The 17,414-nt window shown below is 45.0% G+C and overlaps 1 protein-coding gene across 1 annotated transcript in view; it reads left to right on the forward strand.

Moving 5' to 3' along the window:
• The window catches only part of LSM14B (LSM family member 14B), a 26,076-nt gene that overhangs the window by 7,948 nt on the left and 714 nt on the right, over positions 1–17,414 (forward strand). Inside the window, exons 3-8 of the mRNA XM_018560062.1 lie at positions 4,612–4,747; positions 14,679–14,888; positions 15,602–15,640; positions 16,398–16,559; positions 16,629–16,785; positions 17,229–17,414. Of these exons, the coding sequence (XP_018415564.1) occupies positions 4,612–4,747; positions 14,679–14,888; positions 15,602–15,640; positions 16,398–16,559; positions 16,629–16,785; positions 17,229–17,391 (867 nt within the window). The 3' untranslated portion in view covers positions 17,392–17,414. The remainder of the gene's footprint in view (positions 1–4,611; positions 4,748–14,678; positions 14,889–15,601; positions 15,641–16,397; positions 16,560–16,628; positions 16,786–17,228) is intronic.

The following is a 17,414-nucleotide window of genomic DNA, read 5'->3' on the forward strand; positions in this document are numbered from 1 at the left end:
AAGTACTACCTGCTGGGTTGGAGCTCCCCAAAACACTCAGCTGTTTCGGATGTAGCTCTCATAAACTCTGTATGGGATGGGATCCCCCAAAACACTACCTGTTGGATGGCAACCCCAAAAATGCTACCTGCTATGTAGGTTGAAGCTCCCAAAAACCCTACCTGCTGAGTGAGGTGCAGCTACAAAAACCCTACCAGCTGAGTGAAGTGCAGCTACAAAAACCCTACCTGCTGAGTGAGGTGCAGCTACCAAAACCCTACCTGCTGGGTGAGGAAGAGCTGCCAAAAGCATTACCTGCTGGGTGGGATGGAGCTCAATGGCACCACCTGCTTGGTGGAGGCCGCTGAGCCCTGGCCAAGCTATGGGAGCCCTTGAGGTCATCTGCAGGATGCCAGGTATGCATCTAGATGTCTGTTAGATGGAGATGAACCTTGAGCCTTTCTCCTCAGGATGGGTAGCCATTACAGCCATCTTGTTTATAGCTTCAGCCATCTAGCAACCACTTAAGATTTGATGTCCAAACCTGGATTGGTCACTGGGTGCCTTTTTTAATTAGGGATGTGTTGGGTGCTTAAGGGCCTCTCATTGGCTTTTGTTGGTTTAAAAAACATTTTTTTTAAATCTCTCTATTGGAATGCAAAACCAGCTTATGGAGGTCAGGAGGAGGTCAGATGCACATGTCAATGAATTTGGAATCTTCTCTGAAGCATCTCAGACTGAAGCCATCAACTTAAGCCTATTAACACAGGACCTTCATTGGGGCAATGGGTGCCTGAAAGTGGGAAACCTAGTACGTTATTTAGGGTGTATGTTAGAGGGTATGAGGTCCTCAGTGCCCCTGGCTTTTCTTTGCAGAGTGAATTGCTAGAAGTGGGTAACCTCTTTAATGTTTATACCATCTCTTTATACTATGGGGGACTGGTGCTGATGGGTCGCTTTATAGCCTGATTATGCACTAAGGGCCAATGACCATCTTGACTGGTGGCAGAGAAGAGTCCAATCGACTGGGACCTTATGCACTTAACACAAAGTCTTTAGGGTTTCTGAATGACCTTGTCAGGCTACAGTCATCATGCAGGAGTTAGACATTGGTTAACTTGGCTGCCCATTACATGCCCTGGAAGTGTTCCAGTGGGGTAGAGTTGGGTGTTTATGGGTTTCATGGGTATCCAGGCTTTTCACTTACAGGGAGGGTTTGGTTAATTTGGGTCCCATAACATTTTATCTGAGGCATGATGGATGCCCTGGTTATTCCATGCATCCTATAGTTGGCCATCAGAGTGGTGTGGTCTCTTTTCTCATAATTACTATTATACACGATATATATATAGTGCCAACAGTTTGCGCGGCGCTTTACAATATAAGGAAGACATCACAATACAAGACAAGATGGTAGAGGGCCCTTCCCCTGAGGGCTTACAATCTAACATACTGCACCCGTCTGGTTGCTCTTGGGAGCAAGGCACTCTGAGGAATGGTATTCTGCAATTCTTCCCTTAACAGTCTCTTGCTCTCTGTACAGTACGTTCCTTTGGAACAGAAGACCGTCCGACTGACAGGCCAGCACCCCCTCGCGAAGAGGTATACGAGTATATCATCTTCAGGGGCAGTGACATTAAAGATATTACTGTGTGTGAGCCACCCAAGGCCCAGCATGCCTTGCCCCAGGATCCAGCCATTGTCCAGGTATGTAAACTAAGGATATTACATTGAACGGTTTCCTAAATTGCGTGCAAATTTGTGGGTCATCTATTGGTTTTAAAGCAACCGTGTACTTTGTACCTGACAAAATACTAATGATTTAATAGGAAGTATTATAGGCAAGATGTGCTTTCCTTCCCTGTGGCAGAGCACCCTCAAAATCCAGGTTCAAGCTTGAACTTCCTGAATGCTGCACTTGGCTTGGCAAGCTCCTTCCTGTTGCCTGCGTTAGTGCATAGGCCTATTGACTTGGTTATCAGGTTCCTATCGCTTCCTCAGTCCTCTTCCAGGACAGCTACGCGAGACTTGATTGGCTCCAAAATCCATGTTCACGCTTGAACTTCCTGAATGCTGCACATGGCTTGGCAAGCTCCTCCCTGTTGCCTGCGTTAACCAAGTCAATAGGCTTATGCACTAACGCAGGCAACAGGGAGGAGCTTGCCAAGCCATGTGCTGCATTCAGGAAGTCCAAGCATGAACATGGATTTTGGAGCCAATCAAGTCTCACGTAGCTGTCCTGGAAGAGGACTGGGGCAGCAATAGGAACCTGATGGTGCATAGGCCTATTGACTTGGTTATCAGGTTCCTATCGCTTCCCCAGTCCTCTTCCAGGACCGCTACGTGAGACTTGATTGGTTCCTCCTGAACAGGAAACACAAGCACACTATAAAACCCCCTCCCACTCCTAAGCCCTCAGTCTCCTAAATCGTTCTATAGGGTATGGATGACTGATTGGTTTTCCCTTAGGCTCTTGGTGGTGGTCTACTTTATATCCACTGAGGGATTATGGGTGTGGGAGCTGGTTGCCCACTGCTCAAATTTCCAAGTAGTCTGTGGCCCCTCTGAAACCCCTGTACCGGTTCTAAGAGTCCAGGCAAAGGACCCTGAATAGAAATGTAAGATTTCTGGCAGCTGAATTACTAAAACTAGAGTGCCTTGGTGTTTAAGCCATGTCAGCACTTGGTCTATCAAAGCGAGAGCACAAATGTCCAGGTAATTTGTGGTCACATACAGGGGTGTTGTATGTTTGAGCAAATAAAAAATATGTAGTTCTCTCAATCCACACACAATTCCCATAAAATCACTTTTAGAAATGCCACAAGTACAGAATGCCTTCTCATTGTGCAGACATCCAGTGGGCTCCCAACTTCCTGTGCGAGCTGACAACTCTGCTTCTGCTGCATGAGAATCCCAAGCAAGCTGTCAGCCCCGACCAGTTCTGGACTGCAGTACACCTTTCCTTGAGGGGATGACTTCCCTAGTCCAGAGGTGTTTTGTAGTCCCATACACAACTAGACAGGTCAACACTGTTTGGGATTTTGATGCCGTTGAGGCCCTGCAGATTTTTTAGATGCAAAATGTAGAGATGTATATGTATTGCAGAGGTCTAATTGTTCTTTTGCCCGGACTTTAACAGGTATGTATTAAAAGGTCAATATATAGGGCATGCATACTGATTGTGGTGGTGGTGGCTGTTAAATGCTCAATGGCAACAAGTTTTCCCAAGTAATCTTCCAGGACAGCATCTGAGAGATAGTTACCAGGTACCTAACTCAGTTTTTCCATCTCCCAAACACATAGAATCTGTTGGGTGACGCATTGGATTTGGGTGGCTGATGGCTAATTTATCTGGTTATAAAATATAGAACTGGAACAGGCAGCCCTTTAATCCTCTAATGCCAGATATAGTCCATGTTTGTGTAACTTGTCGTCGAATCCCCGACAGTAACAAGATAATTATAGGGTTCAGCAACGCGACGAAGCGCCATCTAACAAAGCGAAGGTGGGATGTGATTGTCACCTGCAGGAGATGAGAAGAGATCTCAGCCTTGTGAAATGTGCAGGATGGCTGGCAGGCCCTTAACACTGCAGCAGTCTGGGGTATATTAGGACAGTCCTTCTCAACCAGGGTGCTGTGGCACCCCGGGGTGCCTCATGGTTTCTTTAGGGGTGCCTCAAAATTGTACAGCGTTAAGCTTATCCATGGTGAAGGTAGGCTTCTGGTGTAAGGGGTATCATTATGTGAAAGTGGAGCTCTTGATGTAGAGGAACTCTGATGCGAAAGGGGGGCATAGATGTAGAGGAACTCTGATGTGAAGGGTTCCATTCTTTACTAATGTAAGTGGAGGTGGGCAGATGTACTACCAACTATCGGTCTATAGCCAGCCTATGTGCTTAGCACTTGGCCTTGCAGTGGTGGGGTTCAGTGCTCAGTGACCAGGGGCTCTTCGTGCCAATAGCATGCTTTCCCCATGATTGAGTATTCTGCCTTGCTACCAGAATTGGCTTCTTTCTAGATAGGCTGTGGAATGGTTGGATAGGGACGTAGGACAGACTGCCCTCCTAGAGCAGGGGCTCATTGCAGTGTCTTTGCTTAGTGGAAAGAGCCATCATAGATCGATCTTTAAAGAGACTATTTGCAGGTCGTTCATTTCCAGTCTTCCCATATTATGTACATTTAATGTATTTTAGGCATGTTTCCCTGTAAAAGCCTCCATTGTGCAATGCTGAGACTGCTGTTGGGTGCCTCCATCTTGGATGTGATGTCAGCAGACTCACTATTGGTATTCCCTCTTTGCTGCCACATAAAAGGGTATACAGGGAAGTGAAGGGAGGGTTGGAGGAGCCAGGTCAGCACAATCTCAGGAGAGTGCTAGGAGGGCAAAGAGGTTCTGTTAGGGAGTTGACTTTACTTGGACCAGTCAAATGTTTTAGCCAGTATAGAGGGAAGTTGCAAGTGAACTTTTGGAAAGGAAACCCTGCAAGAAAACCCTGCTAGAAGTTATGAATTGGGGCTGTGACTGGGTCTCTTTAAACATGGGAAAGGACTCCGTTTTAAATGTTATAGGTGGTCTCCTTCTGTGTTCTGTGTTGCTGGGATTTTAATAGCCTTGCCCATCTTTTCTTTAGTCATCGTTGGGCTCTGCTTCAACATCGTCATACCAGTCGTCCGTGCCTTACAGTCCGTTCCGTGGCATGCCAACATATGGTCAGCTGGCAGCTTCCTCCCTCCTGAGCCAGCAGTATGCTGCATCCTTGGGCCTTGGTAAGTGCTATTAGTAATTGTTGGGTGTAGATCTGTAAACATTCATCTTATCTGAGACTAAAATTATGGAAATCGGTCTGGCTGTAAACATTTATGAAGGAGATTTCCGAGAAAATGGTAATGGACCCTTCCCTGCAGTGATACCCGGGGTCCTCATTCCCCATGTGCCCTTTATAAACAGTGTGGCCACCATCCTGTTATATGGTGCTTAGACTGAAACTGGCTGTCACTTTATCAAAACTGAGGCTACTGTTTGGTATGTAGAAAAGGCGTCTAGGCACATACCTGCAGCAGCTTTCAGAGCTGATTGTTCGCAAATTCTAATTGAGCAAATCTCCAACAGTTCCGATTCAGAGTATTTTATAACCGGTCATACCAGATTTCACCAGCAGGTGCCGTGTAGAATTATAGGGGGTGTATTAACAATTCATAGAGGTGCTCGTCCTGCAAAATAGCATGTGTTCATTCTGTGCAAATAGAGGCAAAATGAATGCTGGTATATGTTCTTTCCAGGCAGAATACCAAGTAATGTCAGAAAATCCCACACTGTGGCCACCAGATGGAGCAGAGGAACATAGCGCCATCCAGTGGCCACAATGTGGTTCACCTGATGATGCTTTCTACCTGGAAAGTAAGAGATGCAAATGTGTTTTTCCCTCCATTTGCACAGAACAAATGTGCATGCTGTTTCACAAGGTGAGTGGCTCTGTAGATGAATACACCCCTAAGTGTGTTTCTACCGTTTTTAAATGTAAAACATCCTACCTAATGTAGTTTGGATCAGCTTTGTACATAGGACCCTGTAGGCTGCTTGTCAGAATAGCTGAAGGATAGTTTGCATCAACACGTAATATACAACCCAAGCCCAAGAATAGAAATGTAATGTATTGCAGCCTACCAGTACATGGATGTGGTGGCTGCATTAGTTTTAAGTATATATTCTGCAAGTTACGAAATACATGTAGATCTTGGCAGAAAAGCTGCCCTTGTAACTTTATACTGAACTGAAATCTTGAACAAGGTTATTTAAACTTTGCAGCTTTTATGTGAGCTACAAACCACCTCGCTTTGTGATGCAAAGGAGGATGGGGGAAGGTGTTCTAACATCCTGTCCTAGGGTGACAGTGCGGATTCTCCATAAAGTATAGAAATGCTTCTTGTCCTAGGGTGAAATACTGTCACCCTAGGACAGGAAGTGTTGCTGGCAGGATCATCAGGTGGAAATGGAAGACCATCCAGGAAAACAACCCTGATGCTGCCACCACTAGCTATGACTAACGCCTGTTGGTGCTGAAACATGTATTTTTTTTTTTGCGATCGCTTTTATGCCACGATGCAATGAAAGCATTTGGTGGATCCCGGTTTGTTTGCAGTTTATTCTGAATATATTGCAGCCACCACATCTATGCTGCCCACATAAAATATTTACTCTTGGGTTTAGATGCATGGTAACGGCTTTTAAAAATTATTTTAACCCTGTTAATCTTTGACGGCAGAAGTTGCTGGTCTCTGGCTCTTCAAATGCCTCTCTGTGAGGCCCGATGACAGCTCAGCTGGCCGTCACAGGGTTGTTTGCAAACAAAAGCATGTGATCACATGATCAGTTGCCCTGGCGATCACATGATCAGTTGCCCTGGCGATCACATGATCAGTTGCCCTGGCGATCACATGATCAGTTGCCCTGGCGACTACGTTCCAGTTGCTGTATATGACAGTGCTAGCCACAAATCTGACAGTAGCATGGGTGCCAGCTGCTCATTCACTTTGGAATGATATTAATGTATTCTTAGCACAGGGTAATGTGCTGAGAAATGTTCATAGGGATTGCAGGCAGGAAGGTGTTAATCTGGGAGGGGTCTAATATGTAAATGATTGCTTCAAAGCTTAATCATGCCCTTTCCCATCTCTCATGCCTTACTGTTATACACAACAGCTATACATTCCACTCAGATGGAACCCAGTGTCACGTTTTTGTTTGTGATCAACATAATGTAAATATAATAAAAATATGGACGTGTGATCTTTAGTTTACTGCCATATATTAAGATATTTGCACTGCTTTCAGCTTGCTAATGCTGCATGGTAATTGTATATAACTTTTCTTTCTCAATGCAAGTCTGACCCTACATTCACTGAGCTGCAAGTCTGTGTATGAAGTCAATTTGAAGATATTGGGGACTGTCACTCGATAGTTTGGTAGCACAACATGTTAAAGGGTATTTCCACTATCCCAGGTGAATTTGGGGAAAATGGAATTACCCCCACCAATCTACCCCTTCACCCAATGCTCTTATCTTAGAGTGAATGCTCATTCTCTGCGGCTGCCGGTGTACTATCTGTACTGCGACCCGATCGCAAGTGGCGAGTACTCATTATTCAGTGCAGTCAGGTGACCGTGATGAGTAGGGGGAGAGGGGGAAAGTGGAATTACCCTTTAAATGAGAACTATAGGGTCAGGGCTTTTCCCCATAGTTCTCAGGGTAACAGGAGGACACAAACTAGCGTCCTCCCGTCACCCTAGGCTCAGTATACCGCGAGCTGTAGCTTGTGGTATACTGAGACGCGGCAGTATACCGCGAGCTGCTGCTCGCAGTATACTGAGCCCCTGAAGTGGATCCTGACAATTATGTCTGGATCCGCCCAGCTGCGTGAGTGACAGCTGGCTCTGCCTATCTAGAGGCAGAGCCAGCTATACCATCCCCGTCCTTTCCGCCAGTCAGTGCTGGCGGATCTGAGCGGGGAGGGGGGAATCCAGCCCCTCCCCTGTCACGGCAGAGTGCCGTGACAGGATCGAGAGGTGAGCGAACGCCGGTATGTGTTTGCTCACCTCCCGATCTACTGAGCCGACCTGTGACAGTCTCATTGTCACAGGTCGTCTAGAACTATGAGGTGAGTGAAAAGCACTCACCTCATAGTTCTCCTTTAACCTTTTTCTACAGGGGCCTTTTTTCCACTTTTTGCAAAGGACTATGGTGGCTGACTAGTCCTCCACTTCTGAAGTCCTGGAGTATCTGGTGCCTGGTCCCCCTCTGCCCACTGTGGTTCAATCAATCACCTCCTATGCCAGTTTCCTGTAGGGGCCAGTAAATGGAACCACAGGGCCCAATGGGGAGCTAGACAGCTGACACTCCTGGAAGTGGCCACTTCAGAGAGGGATGGGAATCACCAAGTATATCTGTGTAAAGCCTCCTAGATAAAAGACTTGCAGAATGACTCCTTTAATTCTGATCTGGCGGTAAACCTCCCTGCAGTGTTGGTGTGCACGATGTTCATTGCCTGTAATGGCCTCTATTTTTAGCTTGCTTTCACTGACGTGCAGACACACAGGAAACACACGTGAGAACAGAATCTTAAAGCCGACCTGAAAGCAGCTTCTTAAATGAAAATTCACTCCAGTAAGAAGCCTGAAGAATCTGCCTTTTGTTGGACAATAGCCGGTCCTTATTTATGACATATTTATAGAGCAGCAACAATTTACCCAGCACATTCACATCAGTCCCTGCTACCAAGGACCTTAGCATGCATGTTCCTCATCTCACATGCATACATATGAGGGCCAGTTTAGACAGAAGTCAATTAACCTAGCAGCATGTCTTTGCAGTGTGGCAGGGAGCGGAAGTACCCGGAGGAAACACATGCAAGCACAGAGAATATGCAAACACCTTGCAGATGGTGATCTAGCCAAGATTTGAACTACGGACCCTTAGTGCTGCAGGGCAGAATTGCTAACCTCTATGCCACTGTGCGGCTTTCCTTGCCCTGGGAAGGGGATGGTTAATCACATGGGTCAGTCCCAGCATCCTGACTTCAGAGGCTTACACTTCAAATTGCCTGTGTTCAATTTAGTATTACTGACTGGTTAAGGGGGTTCTCCACCATCAGTCCAAGATGGAAAACCTCTGCGTTGTTTGCGCTGATAACCATTGGGGGAAATGCTCCTCGAATTCCAACCAATCTGTTTTGAAGAAGCTCTGAGGCTGCCAATATGTTCTGTACTGCTTAGCTTTTTAATACAAAGCCCCACATTTACACCTTAGCGATTTTGTTGGGCATTTCCTGAAATGCAACAAAGCTCAACTTGAAAATTCCCAATATATGAAATGGTGCCCATTAACACTTGAGCATCAGGCATAATTGAACGGTTTTTGGCCACAGAGACTTCACTGGTAGCACCTAAAAAAATATGGAACATAAGCATTTGGTGCCCAGCAGCCAGCCTCCTTGTCCAAGCAACCTCAGGCTTGTGAACAAAATGGAGGATTACGTAGTGCCCATGCTGGATGTTACATAGTATTTGAGGTTGAATAAAGACACAGGTCCATCAAGTTCAACCCTATTTGATTAAAAATGGATCGAAAATTTGATTTGGCTGGTGAGGGCCCTAAAGAACCTCTATGACCCTTAGTGATGCCCATTTCAAGAACTGTGGCAAGTGCTAGAGCATCTGGGAGGAAATTGGGAATGAGGTTTTCCTGCATTGAGAATCTCCGATAGCACATATAAGACATCAGAGGGGGAAAAAAGCAGGACGCGGATACATACATGACATGTGATGTCCAAAATTAGTGTTTTCTGTTGGCCAAAACAAAAATGCCTGAAGCTTTAAAACATGTTTAGAAATCCTCAGGAGCATGCAAAAAAGCTAATGCTCAGGTGTGATTGGGGTCACCGTGTGTTGTCACAGCAGCCTGCCAATCTGATAAATTACCAGCTGTCTTGGTGCATAGGCATCTTTGAGCCCATGAGCTGTGGGTGGAAAATGCCTTCCTGGCTTAAATATCAAGTACATTGTTCATTTTATTTATAGGACATGGTGCGTAGTCGGCTTTAACATTCAAAATCTTTGTGGGGAGCTTCATTTCTCTTTGGAAACCTACTTGTGTTATTTAAGTCTGTACATAAAACTTGCTTTGTTTGCAGCACATTGTACTGAGCGCTGTCATGTCGGAGGACAATTGGAGGGTTTTCCAGATACCAGCTGTCATTTTTCCTGTGCACGTTTGAGAATGATGGACAATTTTGGCTGTTATAGTAAATTATGTAATTTTGGTACTTGAATCCCGTTATGTTAATGACTTGTTAATTATTGTTGTGCCCTGTCCATGCAGAGAAGCTGGTAAGTCCTTCGGCCTCAGCCGCAGAATCCAGCTCCTGCTCCTCCCCATCTCCACAGCCTGCCCTGCCGGATCCCGACATACTGGCGGAGCCCTCGCACCTCTCCTCGAAGGGTAACATGGCCAACTTGTCGTTTGTAATGCTCTGCATGCTTTTCATGTGATCCCTTCCTTTTAGCCCATGCATGCATAGAATAGTTCTGTTTCATGTTGTCTGGTTGTGCTTTGCAGGTTCTGAGCAATTGGGAAACCAGTGACCTTGTACCATACTGGACTAACCTTGCCTTTATGTAGTCTGTCTGCTACACTTCTCAAATCTCATTTTTTTCCCCACAATTTAGTCCAAAGCCTTCAGATTCTTATGCCTTATGAATGCCACTGGCTTTTACAGAATTTATAGGGTGAAGTCACTTCCAAAGACAGTCACCTTGTGATAATCCTCGTTCTGGTGCTATCGCACCTTTCTTTCCTCTGTTGCAACTGTCTCCAAAATACCCAGTGTCAGCCATTGTCGGAGGAGGCTAAGTCCCCTCTGTCTGACAGAGCTTGGGCCTGGAGATTAGGAGGTGTGTGAATGTCCCCCATGCAGCATTGGGTGTTTTCATTGGTGGACACAAGTGGCGGAGAAGGGCTGGAGAGAGGAGTATGTGTTTGCAAGGTGGGCATTACACACATTGCCTTAAACGTTAGTCACCTTGTCTAAGTGGCCAAGATTAGTCTTTGAAGGCCATTGTACCAGAACTTCTAATGCTGTCTAACGGCTATACAAATCCCAGGAGCCAGGTAGCCCATGCTCCCTAAAAATCACAGCCAGCACCTAACTTTTGGCATTTTCTCTAGCTGTCAAAGGCGCTGTCTCCTAAACAATTCCTAGTGGCTGAATTGGACAGACTGGCTCGTGAATTCCATAGTTGTCTGCCCTTGGTGTTTATGTAAACTGCGGGAGTGGTAGTCTAGCTGCTTGTATTGTAATTTAATTAACCCACCTACCTGTTAATGATCTACGTGGGTCTAGTACAAATATCAACTTTGTATTTCCTTGGCTGCATTAGTGTTATTTTGTCCTAGTTGTATTATGGTGTTTCCAAAATGTAAAAATATTTCCCATTGTAACCAATCAGCTGCCTTTTTAATTTTTCCCTTTTTCATGACCAGAAGATAAAAATGTCACTTTGTCTAGACTAAATTCACAATAATGGGGTTGTATAGATGGGCATTAGGGTGCAGTGGAAACTAGGGCTAGTATTTCCAGCTAAAACCTTTAGATAGCAGATTAAGATTTGTAACCCCATCCAGTTTTCTCATACTGGTCTCCTTAGACATTTTCTATAACTTTTTGGCAGTTTCAGTGGCTTTTTAGTAGGGTAACACTAACAACCCCAGTCATCTTTTCTTTATGGACTCCATTACCGATTTTTTTCCCCTTCTGATAAAACAGAAGGGACCTGGAGGTGGAAACTCTTAACCTTTACCCAGTTTGTCCCTATTACAAAAAAATGGACTTACAGGTAAAAAAAAAAATAAAAAAAAAATTCCAGTATGGATAGCACTGGTTTCAAATATTCTGTGTGGAGTTTGTCGCATTGAAATTGTGTATAATCCAACGGAGTTCGGTTGGGGTCTCCAACGGGGTTCATAAACTGTTAAGTTATTCAATTTAATAGGTTACTTTGGGATTTGGAACGCTTAGGCACTACTAGTTTGTTACCTACTAGCAGTTTCACTCTCGAGTCACGCCCTCAAAAGTTTTGGCTTCAGATGATATTTTTCAAGGCTAACCAGCTTTGGTTTTATTGTGCCGCCCAAAGATTCCCACCATAAATCCAGTAGAATGACTTGATGGTCTGGTGACTGCAGAATTTTGGGTAACCACCCTACTATTGACTTATTCTGAGATGTTGGGTGAGTTTTCAGATCAGGCAGCTTTTAAAACTGCAAACTCAATAGGAATTGTAACTTGTACACCCACAATAGTTGAAGTCCCTGGGTGTAAAATATATGCTAACAAGAGAGAAACCAAAATTTGGGTCTGCACAGAAACGGGGAAGAGTAATATTTTCATGAAACCTTGTACCTTAGAACAGACAAATTATAAAATCAATAATCCCCACACCTGACGCCTATGGCTATACCACCAAGATGAGTTATTGATTAACAAGTGAAATATTGATAGGTCTTTTTGTATTTTCCTCACTTGGTGAATATGATACAATCACGGACAACCTAATGGAATCTAAATTGCTGCATTTCCTTACAGCTGTAATGAAGCCTTCATTCCCCAGATGGCGAATATGGACATTATAATCCTTAGATCACAAATCAATGTTTAGATGGCTTAGTGTATCTTAAGCCAAACCTTGGTTTTGGATAGTGGGAAGGGTTAGCAGCCTTGACCGTTTTTATTGCTGTCGGTGTGCCCACTGGCACCCTCTATCTGCCCTGGTAACCATTGTCACCAGGACTGTAAGTGAGGAAAAATCCAAGTTTTATACTTGGAAGGCTCATATAGGCCCGCTAACGAGATTTTGTCGCCACCACTGTTTCTTTACCTGCAGCCTGCTTATCAGGTGAATTTTCTTGTCTGTCATTTTTCCCCAGAATACAAGCCATCAAATTAAAGATATCCACAAGTACATACCCCATAGGTGGTTTGCCCCTTTAATAGTCTTTAAAGACCCTCATGCCCCTGAATGTAACAGCCTAAAGCTAGCCATACACAACTCAAATTGTGGCCCATTTCTGCTGAATTTGCAGAACTTCTAGCCATGTTGGCACCACCCAGCTTGACAAGTGGATTTAAAATAAACTGAGCCAGGTGAAATATCGGTTGAAAAGTGACTGCATCCTATCAGTTTGGGTGTTCAGCCAGTCTTGGGTGTTGAGACTATTTGAATACAATGGCCAGTGGAGGGATATTCTCAATCTGTGCTGTTTTAGTGTAAATGGAGGAATTTGATGTGTATATGGCACACTTAACAATTAACTCTGCCCCGTTCAGTGAATCTTACTGCACTGCTTCCGCCTGAAACACAAACTTTCTGCAGAAACAGTCTTTGCGGAGTTCTCTTGCACATGAGTGCGGCAGCTCAATTCTTTCTTATGGGGAAAACTGTACTCCCCAGGATCACTGGTGGCTGCCATAGAGTGGACCCCCATAGGAATAAATGTAGCTGCAATGCACCTGCGCAGGAATAAGGACCAGGCAAAGATTGTTTGCACGGGGTCCAACCAGTAAAGACTGCTGGGGTGGGGGGCAAGATTAAAAATGGCCCCTTGTAATATTGGGCTGATACATGAAGAGTGTAGATACTAGTAGAAGTCAGCCAGGTGGCATTGTTTTTTCCTTCTGGTTGCAGAATGAAAACAACCTGGTTAAGTGTACAGTGTGTTCAGCTGTTCTAATGTTAATGCACCCTTGTAGTAGTACCTGTACAATGCATGTTTAACCAAGCTTGACTAACAATCTCTCCTCTTTCCATCTAATGTTTCATGTCTACATTATTCATTATTATGAAAACAAGAATTTGTGATTATCATGTAATGCCAATCTGTGGGGAGAAAACGTACTGTAAATAGCAGTTGCCTCCTGATACATGGACACGGCCTCTACAGAACAAGCGTTTCAGTATTTATGAAGCTTTTTATTGATAACCTGGTCCTACCGGCATGATCGTCCTTGCTCATGCACTTCCTGTTGTAGGGTGACAATGACCTCCCACCTGTACTCCTGCATTGTCATTCTGACACATGACCTCCCTGGTGGAGGAGACCACAAGCACCTGAGCTGGAATTGTGCAGGCAGCTACCTTTGTCGCCAATAGGAAGTGCCTGAAGAAAGGGAGAGGTTAAGAGGCTGAAGGTTTTTATCACTGACATGCAAGATGGGCAAAAACCTGGAGGCTAAATGCCTCAAGTTAGGGTTTAGCTCTACTTTATAGTGCATCTAAAGCCAAAACCTTTTAGCATATAGGGAAAGGTTTGAATTCCTTTCAAGTTTGTTGCATATGCCATTGGGGGAATTTTCCTTTCTTGTTCCACAGATGCAACAGTGAGGGCAAATTTCCTTGAGTGTCCCCATAGGACTTTTGCCCTATCCTTCTGGGGACAACTGTTGCTTTCCCATCACATTTGGTTCTGGTGACCATGAGCACTGGGACGAAAAGGGTAAATCTCCCCATTGCTTCTGGTGGCAATGGGCAGTGGGACAAAAAGGGTAAATCTCCCCATTGGTTCTGGTGACCATGGACACTGGTACAAAAAGGGTAGATCTCCCCAGTGTGGATTTAGACCTCAAAAATCTGACTTTGGTTCTAACCCTTCCACATGATAGAAAAAAAGTTGTGGCTTTAAATGTGCTAGTCCTTTTTTTTTCTCCCCATTGATTTAATTTAACAGACCCATCCACCAGCAGACCAGCCTGTACTGATCACACTGCAGATAAGTGGGTGACCTCGATTGTAGGATAGCCTCATCTTATATGGCAACAGTTGTACATAGGCATAAAAGCAAATTGAGAGTTGTGAAGCCCATTTACTGGCAGTGTGCACTGCAGATGTCTTAGTATGGCCCACAGCCTAATTGCAGTTGTACAGCTCTTGCAGGGGCCCTTGGTAGGGATTGCCTGTAATGGATCCTGGAACCCATAAGGGTTGCTTTCCAAAAACTGTCCATGTCACCAGTTTGATGCCAATATTTGTTCTGAACTTGTTCTATAATGGGCATGTGCTGCTTGATGGGTCTGCTTTAAGAAATTATAGTTAGTCAAGTTTTGTACCTGGTGGAGCCAGTTCATCAGCCTAACGGTCTTATTTTCTTAGGAGCCAACTTCCCATCCGCTCCAGTACGGAAGAGTCCAATGGTGGAACAGGCGGTCCAGACAGGTCCGGTGGAGAATCTGGCACAGAAGAAGCTCCAGCCGCCCAGAGGACCCCCTGTAAGCCAGCGAGGGAACAGACCAGGCCAGGCACCGGGACAGGCATCGGGCCAGGCACCAGCACAGCCTGTACATATTAATGGTAATGGAGAAAGCTTTGGCTGTGTTTTGAGGGGACTGATATTCTCCTCCCAGTGAAATGCTTCGCTTGATGTTGAGGGCTTTTAGCTAGTGAGAGAACAGTGTCTCACCTCTTGCTGTGCAATCCTCTACTGCAAACAATTGGCCCATTCCTGATTTTGAGTGGCGCTAAACTCAATGCTTCAGAAAGTTGCCCATGTTGGCGGCATGGTCAGGATTGTCAAAGAACGTAAAACCTTAGCTGTCATCCCGAAACAGCAGGTTGTCGGATCCTATACATCTTGGGTTCACTGTGGCAGTGCACTACCACAGTGCCTTTAGAGATGTCAGTGAATGAAGCCTCAGGGCATAGTTCCCCTGCTGAGGGTCATAAGACACCATTTGACCTTGGCACCTGCTTTTTTCAGCTGAGTTTGGCATCTTGACCCTGCCTTACTAATTTCTGAAACCGACATGAACTAGTGTTGGGTCTTATGGAGAGAGTCGAAAAAGTAACAGTCTCGGGGGCCAGTTCCTATTTTTTTTTCTTTATAAACTGTCCTAAAAATGCAGTCCTATATCTGCCATTGCAGCCAATGGCCCTGTTCTCATCTCTGCATTTTCATGAACTATACTGGCACTAACACTTGCAACAGATTTGTTGTGTGCAGCTCTCAGCTATATTTGCTTTAAGTTTCTTACTGCCTCTTTCAGTACCAGCTCCTGCTACACAGGTACAGAATACAGTGAATGACGAGAACAGACGACCCCCCAGGCGGAGATCAGGTAATTTTTAAGGCAGTGAGGTAATGCGACAGTAGTGGGGGGGTCACCAAGGGGGATTTATACTGGTGGGGTCGGAAAGGTTCATCTGAACTGGTGAAAGGATAAAGGCTGTATAGGAGAAATTGCTTTCAGAAACATGTTTTAGGCTATTTTTGAGGTTGTCTATTTTTGAACACTACCAATTGCCATACTTGACCTTCTCTTCCATACATTTTAGTACTACTGCCCATATTGTGTATAATCTGTTCAACAGAATCAAGCTAGGTGATTTCATGCAATGTTCTTATATTTTGAGACTTCGCTAACCCTTGTTCCTTATGCCCCGATTTAATTTTGACTGAGCTTCATCAGTTTAACAGGAGGGGTTGCCCCGTCGGCCTAGCATGAGCATGGCAAATGTGGGCTGGGGTACAGAGTTCAGCAGAATCTGCAAAGTGAATATAGACTGACTTCTGTGCCCAGTGCAGAGCTCTTGTAGGCCATGTGATCTGATGCTGTCCTTGGGTCACGTGACTTGAAAGCGGAGCACCATGCAATCTGCTTATTCTAGCAAAATCCCAACATCCTGTACACCCTCAATAAAAAAAAATCCCTGCAATTGTTTATGGGGTAATACATTGTCCAACAACCTGGGGCTAAGCCTAGAAGTTGTGTCCCAGCCTGAGGAGACAGCTGCACATATGGAGACAGCTGCACATATGGACAAAAATAAAGCTGTACCAAAGCGCTAATCTGTTTTTGTAATCGATTAACACAGGTAACAGGCGGACAAGGAACCGTTCTCGTGGTCAGAACCGCCCAGCGACTGTCAAGGAGAACACCATCAAATTTGATGGAGACTTTGATTTTGAGAGTGCAAATGCTCAATTTAACCGTGAGGAACTGGACAAGGAATTCAAAGATAAGCTTAGCTTCAAAGGTAATTCTCTCTTCTCTAGGGCCCCCTCTTTCCACATAAGAGTCTGTACTTAATACCAATCTTTTACAGATGACAAGCCAGAGAAGGAGGGAGACGAGAAGGGAGATTCTGGTGTGGAAACACAAAATAGTGATGGGACCCCGGAGGAGGAAGCCTTGGGACCCAATATTTATTACGACCGTTCAAAGTCGTTCTTTGATAACATCTCTTCAGAGATGAAATCCAGGTAGGGTTTGAAATATCTTTTGCCCTAGAAAATAAAGTTGCCCATGGTTGCCTTTTAGATTCTTGGTAACCAAAATGGATCTGGAGTGTCTGAATGCTGTGAAAGTAGCCATTGTTGGCGCATGGCTTGCCAGAATTGGTGTATACGGTCTTTCGTCCTGCTTGCTTTAAATCCAAGGCTCTGTTTGGCACTTCACTTGGAAATTAGAGAATGTTTCAGGGCAGTACATGTGTCGTAACTGAATACGTAGTAGTAAGGGATTGATCATGTTGTACTAGTGTGTGACTGGATCTCTCCTTTGGTGTGGGGAGTTTGTTTGCTAGCTTTTAGTCTGGCAAACTGCATCCAGCGGCAGGCCGATTGGCTGTTGCAGCGTTTAATAGCACCTTTTGAAATATGCATTTTTTTCATTAAACATTTGACATGTGATTCATTATTTCCAGACGAACTACATGGGCAGAGGAGAAAAAACTGAACACTGAAACCTTTGGGGTCTCCGGAAGGTTCCGTCGAGGCCGCAGCTTCCGTGGTGGCTTCAGAGGAGGTAGGGGCGGTACAGTTCCTCGAAGAACCCAGGCGCAGAGGGCCGGCACTGGGAGAGTGTAAAGACCTCTGCCACCACCATGCAC

Source organism: Nanorana parkeri, unplaced genomic scaffold (genome assembly GCF_000935625.1).
Source record: "Nanorana parkeri isolate BGI_ZX_2015 unplaced genomic scaffold, ASM93562v1 scaffold17, whole genome shotgun sequence".
Taxonomy (NCBI): Eukaryota; Metazoa; Chordata; class Amphibia; order Anura; family Dicroglossidae; genus Nanorana; species Nanorana parkeri.